Raw genomic sequence first — 7,673 nt, 5'->3', positions numbered from 1 at the left:
TAAATTCACTTTCTCAGTAATGATCTTTGAAAGGGTTCAATAGATCAAAATATTAATACCAGCATGTGATATATCCTTTTATATTAGTTGTTACCTCCTGCTGCAGTCCTGCTAGAGAGTGCATCCTCCAAACGCTGCTGCCCATGCTCAGTGAGGACCCTGAGCTCTGCAGCCGGCGAGAAGTTGCGAGGAGATTGACGTGGACGTACGGGAGCAGGAGTGAGGAGGATCTGGCTGCCTGCGAGAGACCAGATAGATAGAGAGAAGGAAGAAGAGGAGGGAGAGAAGGCAGTAACGGAGGGAATGTTTTCGGATGCTCACTGTCATCAAATACTGCAGCCTGCACTCTGAGGGAAGCAGAGCATAGAGAGAGAGGAAAAAAAACACGGGAAACAATACGAATGGTATCCTAAGGCATCCTGTAGTCCCAGTCAAGAAATATTGCGACAAAAAAAGGGGAAGATTGTATTGTGTTATTTTCTCCTACAGGGCGATAAAGAATATGAAATATGAAGCCTTTGCCATCTCAGATTGTTTTGTTATATCTATTTGGACTAGTCTACCTCCTTCAATGTGGCAGCGCCAATAGCAACCCCGGTAAGATTATCAAACGAAAATCTGCATCTTCTTAATCTTTCCACGTTTGGCATTTTCCTGGGCGGGCTGTTTCTTTTTGTGTGTGTGAGAGAGAAACCAGGAAACGCTGAATAACAGTTTTAGTATGGAATTGTCCGAGCGGTTTTGCGACCTCGTGTTGTCTGATTTGGTTTTATTTTAACTTTGACTGACTGAGTGAGGGGTTAAGGAGGGAGGGTACGGGCAGGTTAAACATAAAACGCTCTGCCTGTTACACGAACAGCGCTGACAAGCAAGTTGTTGTGTTTCCGGGAAATCGTGCAGGTTCGCCTGAAGGTGACGACGCCTGGAGGAGAAAGGAGGCGGCGGCGCGCATCTTGGAGCATCCTCAGAGAACCACGCCGCTGCGGCTCCTCCAACAGCCGGCCAGCGGGCAGCAGCTCGGCCTGGACACCCGTGTGATCGGGGCCCAGCAGCAGGCATCCCCACACCCGGTAAGGTGCCCGCTCACCGTCCAACCCCATTGATTTACATTGCTTCAAATGTGCGCACACAAGCAGAGCTCCCTCTGCATCCCCGTTCCCCAGAGAGCTTTGCATTTTGCTAAAAAAAACACAAGCAAATTAAAACACCCCACTGCATCCAAAACAGGCTTCACCCAATTAAATATGATTTTGTTTTAAGGACATGTAATTCCCGAGCACACGATCTGTATTCATTATTTCATTTTGTAAAAAAAATAAAAATATCGCCCAGTCTTTAAATGTGATCTGAGTTTGCACAAAATTTCAATGCGTTTTTTTGTTTCCAGTCTGCACTATGCATTTTTTGCTGACGGCTGTCTATTACCTCAGTTGGCCGTCTTACTAATCGTTGCTCTTTGATTTTTTTTGCAGGCCACTCATATTGCCCAGGCTACCTTCCAGGTTGATGCTTTCGATTCATCCTTCATTCTTGACGTTGAACTAAACCAGTAAGTATACCGGAATAAAAAATATAAAAGACTGTTAGGCGCAGTTACAGCCCACTCCGGAGAGGTTATATCATTATCCAGGTTCACATATTTCGGTTTTGACACGGACAATTATTTCGGGGCCAAGTTATGTTTGGAAGTTTGCAGTTTGCTGTTGCGGTTCTGCTGCGATGATCCTCACTGATTCAGTTTTCCGCATGCATTAGTTAAATTTCCCAGTGACTCCCATCGCTTGTTACTGTGGGATTGTCCAGCTCCTATTGCTACAGTGTGGAGCTCGTTTGCATTAATGCAGTGTTATAAAAACTTCATGGAGAGGGATCTGTGGGAAAACTTAATTCAAGGGATATAAACATTACAGATGCATTGTAAAGGTTTTGTGGAATCGATGAATCTTTTAAACTAAACCTCACTGAAACTTTACCAAATAGTTTGTAGGTTTTTGTTTTAGTAAGACCACAAGGAATATGAACAGAAGTAGCTCATTTAGTACTTTCAGCCTACTCCGCTATTCAGTTGGATCATGGCTGATCAAACATTCTTCACATCCACTTTCCTGCCATTTCCCCTGTAATGCTTGATCATTTGATTTTCTTATTGATCAAGAATCTTAGCTATCTCAGTCCTAAATATACACAAGGATTCTGCCCCCACAGCTTTCTGAGGCAAGGAGTTCCAAGGACTCTCAACTCTCTGAGAGAAAAAAATTCCTCCTCATCACAATCTTAAATTGGTGCCCCTTTATTCTGAGACTGTGCCCTCTGGTTCTAGACTCTCCCAAAAAGGGAAACATCCTCTCAGCATTTACCCTGTCAAGCCTCTTAAGAATCCTATATGTTTTGATGATGTCACCATTCGTTCTTCTAAATTCCAGTGATTAGAGACCCAACCTGTTTCATCTTTGCTCACAAACAATCCTTCCATACCAGGGACCATCCTAGTGAACCTTCTCTGAACTGCCTCCAATGAAATGATATCTTTCCTTGAATAAGGTGGTCAAAACTGCAGATATTGCTCCATTTGTGGTCTCACAAGCACATTATACAGTTGCAGTAAGACTTCCCTACCCTTATATGCCAACCCCCTTGAAATAAAAACCACTATTGCATTCACTTTCCCAAATGTCTGCTGCACCTGTGTGCTAACTTTCTGTGTTTCACGCACAAGTAACCCCCAAGTCCCTTTGTGTTGCGGCTTCTCTCCATTTAAGTAACACTCTGTTCTTTTGTTCTGCCTTCTAAAATTAACAACATCACATTTTCACACTTTATATTCTATTTGGCAACTTTTTACCCACTTACTTAACCTATCAATGTCTCTGTATAATCTCTTAGTATCCTTTCTGGCTTTCCACCCATTTTTGTGTCATCTGCAAATTTGGCTTCAGTATGTTTGCTTCTTCCTTCAAGTCATTAAGACATATTTTAACCAGTTGCCCCTTTGGAACCCCACTGCTTACAGGTCTCCAACCTGAAAAAGAACTCCTTATCCCCACTCACTATTTTCTGCCCATTAGACATTTTTTTAATTGATATACTACCTCTAACACCATGGGCTCTTTTTTCTAAATCTTTTGGAGGTACTTTGTTGAATGCCTTCTGGAAGTCCAAATACAGCACATTTGATTTCCTTCTATCCACTCTGGTTGACACTTCCTCAAAAAACTTTAATAAATTTGTTTAACATGATTTCCCTTTAATGGAACCGTGCTGACTCAGCTTGATTAGATTATAACTATCCAAATGTGCTGCTGGTTAATAATTGATTCCAAGATTTTTCCAAAAATAGATGTTAGACTAATCGGCTTATAGTTACCCGCTTTTTGCCTCCCTGCTTTTTTTGAATAGGGATGTCACATTGGCAGTTTTCCAGTCCTCCAGTACTTCGCTGGAATCCAAGGATTTTTGGAAAATTACAACCAATGCCTCCACTACATCTTTTAGGATTCTAGAATGCAAGCCATCAGGGCCAGGGGATCTATCTGTCTTTAGCCCCATTAGTTTGTCTAATACTACATCTGTAGTGATGGTGATGGTCCTTAATTCTTCGCCGGCATTATTTAATATTCATTTGAAAAGTCCTTGAGACTACTGCATATAGTATTTAAGTTACATGTTTCCACAACCCTGATAAAAAAGTTAGAAAGCACCAAGTTCTAAAACTTTGAAATATAAGAAACAAAAATAGAAGTTGCTGGAAAAGCTCAGCGGGTCTGGCAGCATCTGTGAAGAGAAATCCGAGAACAGTTCAGTTCTGAGGAAGGGTCGCCGGACCTGAAAGGTTAAATCTGATTTCACTTCACTGATGCTGCCAGACCTGCTGAGCTTTTCCAACAACTTCTGTTTTTGTTTATGATTTACAGCATCCACAGTTCTTTTGGTTTTTCTTTGAAATATAAGACTTAGCAGCAGGAGTATGCATTTGGCCTTGTGAGCTTGCTGCATCATTCAATAACGTCATGGCTGATCTGATCAAAGTCTCAGATCAATTTTCCTATTTGCACTCCATAAATCTTACTCCCCTGTTTATCAAAAATAAGTAATATGCATTAAATTAAAACATAATTGAAGAGGATTACATGAAAATGTGCAGGAAATTACTCTAATAATGTAATAGTGTAAAATACACCCAGAGGAAGTGTTAAGTAATTTTGACACAGGGTATGATACAATGCAAGTGTTTGAACCTCATTACACAGTAACTATACTCCTGGTCTTTCATTCAGATGTCTGATATGCAAAAAAAGTCTTGAATCTTCAAGTCAGGATTTCAGGAAATTAGCTTCTACAATTGGTAGGATTCTTCTGCAATATTAATGGTTTTCATATATTCCCATATAAATATTGAACTGTTCCCAGGAGAGCCCCTGCTGTCTCTTCTGAAAGGCAGCTATCAAAAACGATATTACGATTACATAAAATATTCTATTATGATATGGCAAGAGAGACCCTGTGCTATAATTGCGTAAAGTATAGAATGCAAAATTCTCAAGGCATGATCTTTAAGGAAGTGGCAGCAGAAGTAATGGATTATTCATACCAATTATTTATATTGCTCCAAATTCCCTGGATGCGGGAAGGGCTCTAGTGGAATGGAACAAAGCTAATATGACACCCTGGTTCGAAAAGGGAAGGAGGCAGAAAGTAGGAATGTACAGATCAGTTAGTTTAATATGTGTTGTTGGAAAATTGTTCAAATCCATTTCCTGTAATAACAGGACATTTGGAAAATCAAAATACAATCCATCAGAGTCGGCATGGTTTTATGAAGGTTAAATCATGTTCAACTCATTTTTTAGAATTCTTTGAAGAAGTAACGAGCAATATGTATAAGGGAGGTCCTGAGATGTAGTAACCTTGATTTCCAGAAGGCATTTGATAAGGAGCCACACAAAAGGTTATTATGCAAGTTAACATTACATGGGGTTGGGTGTGATGCGTTAGCTTGGATACAGAATTGGCTAATGAATAGAAAACAGAGTTGAGATAAATGAGTCCTCTTCTGGTTGGCAAGACATAAGCAGTGAGGTGCCACAGAATTGAGTCCTGAAGCCCCAACTATTTACAATCTATATTAATGACATGGATGTGGGATAGAAAGCAATATAGTCAAATTTGCAGATGATGCTAAATTTAGTGGGAAAGTAAATGCAGTGAAGAAATAAGGGATTTACAACTGGATATGGATAGGTTAGATGAATGGGCCAAAATCTGTGGAATTCCCTACCTCAGGGTGCGGTGGATTCTGGGACATTGAGTAAGTTCAAGGAGGAGATGAGACAGATTTCTAATTAGTAATTGGTTAAAGAATTATGGAGAGCAAGCAACTAAGTGGAGCTGAGGCTGAGATGAGATCAGCCACGATTGTACCAAATGGTGGAGCAGGCTCAAGGAGCTCAATTGCCTACTCATGTGCCTAGTTCTTATGCTGCTTTAGTGTCTGAGATATAGATCATAGATCATAGAATCCCTACAGTATGGAACAGGCCCTTCGGCCCAACAAGTCCACACCGACCCTAAGAGCATCCCACCCAGACCCATCCCCCTATAACCCACCTAATCTACACATCCCTGAACACTACGGGCAATTTAGCATGGCCAATCCACCTAGCCTGCACATCTTTGGACTGTGGGAGGAAACCAGAGCACCCGGAGAAAACCCACGCAGACACGGAGAGAATATGCAAACTCCACACAGACAGTCGCCTCAGGATGGAATCAAACCCGGTCCCTGGCGCTGTGAGGCAGCAATGCTAACCACTGAGCTAACCACATATACTTGGACCTAAATAGACAGGATTGTCTTCCCATGGGTTGATATTGAAAATATCCTTTTGGATTATCTCCAACTCAAGTGATTTTTCTGAAGATGAAGTATATTTGTTGTCTGCATTTGATATAATTAAAGAATGCCTAAATTGTAGCATTTAAGAAACCAGTCTCTCTAGATTTTGGAACCAAAGACAACTCCATTCCTTCCTAAGTTCTCTCATGTTACTACCATACTTTTTAGTAAACTGACATTTTATTTATCATGTCTGAAATTATGGAAGAGAGATTAAGACACTGAACTCAGTTTGCTTGTCAAAATGGTGGTAAATGGGAAATAACAATAACAGAGTTTCACTGCAGAGTTTCTGTTGTTTACTTCAGTAGATCATATTACAGTAAAATCATGATAAAGACAGCAAATTTTGGTGTTAATTACCTTTCTAATTTTGTACAGACTTTAATTTTGTTTTGGAGGGGGTTGAGCACATTTCTAATGGATTACTGTGGAATGAAAATGATAACAAAATGTTCGTGCATATAGAGGTGGAATAGTCATAAATGTAAATTATATGGGGATGACAGGTCAGGGTTAAAAAGAACAATCAAAATTTCAATTATTTGGAAATAGCCTAGGTGTTCTGCATGAGAATAAAGGGTGGAGATTGTCAGAACAGTCATTAGACTTCTTGAGTATTGCTGAAGAAATCTTCTCAAAGCTTTTCATCTTGCATTAATCTGCACAATTTGCAAGAAATACAAAAGTAAAGGGAAGCATTAGTACTGGGTGAGAGGAGAGTGCTGATTGGTTGGCAGGTGGATTCTGATTGGTCGAAGCATTGCCATGTGGAGTGCACCAGCTAATGATGACTGACGTAAATGGCCAAATTTTATTTAAATTTTAAACCAGGAAGGCTGATTGGTTGAGCACTGTTCTGAGAAAAGAACCAGAGAATTGTGGTTACCTACTTGTTGAGTTGGAATAGATATAATCTGTGTAGGTATTCTGTCTGGCTGCAAAGTACGGGGCCCTGCTTATTAATATATACAGCTTAGAGTATAGCAAGTGTTCCACAATGTGAACCTGCCCAATAATCCTAAATTGGTTGTCAATTTCATTATTTGCTCATGTCAGGTTACTTAGCAAATGGTGTCTGATCACAGAATCCCATCTAATGTTGGACAGTGTTGTGAGATTTGCAAGCATAGCCTGATGGTAGTATGGTAGTACCTTGCTTGTTATTTGATACAATCCACCAGTCTTTGGGAACGTATGGCTTCCATACCTAGTTTCTCGCTGGTGCTGAAATGCATACATCATACTACTCATTTGTCTGATAGGCAAGATATATTTTGGGCTTGATGGCAGCATTCTTTTAGTGTCACATGCTTCTGCATAGTAACAGTGGGAAACAACTAGCTCAAAATGGTGTTCAAACGTTTAATATAACTTACCCTTCTGGGATAATCTGAAATAGAGTGGGTACTTTTCAATACCAGAACTGATGGCTTTAGGCTTGATCATGTGTTTATGCAATATACAATGAAAAAGGGTGGCCATGATTCTGTAGGATGGCTTAGATTCACCCTATTTCAGCACCAAGCTTCTATTGTGAATACATGTCTTGAGACACATTTATGGGGTTGTTGATGAGGCCAATCTTATAGCACATATACAGTATGCACTATCGTAGTTGGTTGGTTTGCCGAGCTGGTTTGTTGTTTCGCAGACGTTTTGTTACCATGCTGGGTAACATCATCAGTGCAGCCTCTGATGAAGCGCCGTTTTGTTTTCCCGACTGTTATTTAAACTCTGGAGTCCGTTGAGCTGGATTACCTCACTTCCGGTTTTCCTT

At 40.5% G+C, this 7,673-nt stretch overlaps 1 protein-coding gene across 1 annotated transcript in view; it reads left to right on the top strand.

The window, feature by feature from the left end:
- The first annotated feature begins 261 nt into the window (after positions 1–261).
- LOC109928491 (disintegrin and metalloproteinase domain-containing protein 22) overlaps positions 262–7,673 on the top strand; it is a 320,108-nt gene continuing 312,696 nt past the window's right edge. The window contains exons 1-3 of the mRNA XM_048607855.1: positions 262–597; positions 901–1,070; positions 1,473–1,549. Coding sequence (XP_048463812.1) covers positions 510–597; positions 901–1,070; positions 1,473–1,549 — 335 coding nt within the window. The 5' untranslated portion in view covers positions 262–509. The remainder of the gene's footprint in view (positions 598–900; positions 1,071–1,472; positions 1,550–7,673) is intronic.

This window comes from Rhincodon typus, chromosome 2 (genome assembly GCF_021869965.1).
Source record: "Rhincodon typus isolate 14 chromosome 2, sRhiTyp1.1, whole genome shotgun sequence".
Taxonomy (NCBI): Eukaryota; Metazoa; Chordata; class Chondrichthyes; order Orectolobiformes; family Rhincodontidae; genus Rhincodon; species Rhincodon typus.
This window is presented reverse-complemented; position numbering and strand designations above follow the sequence as displayed.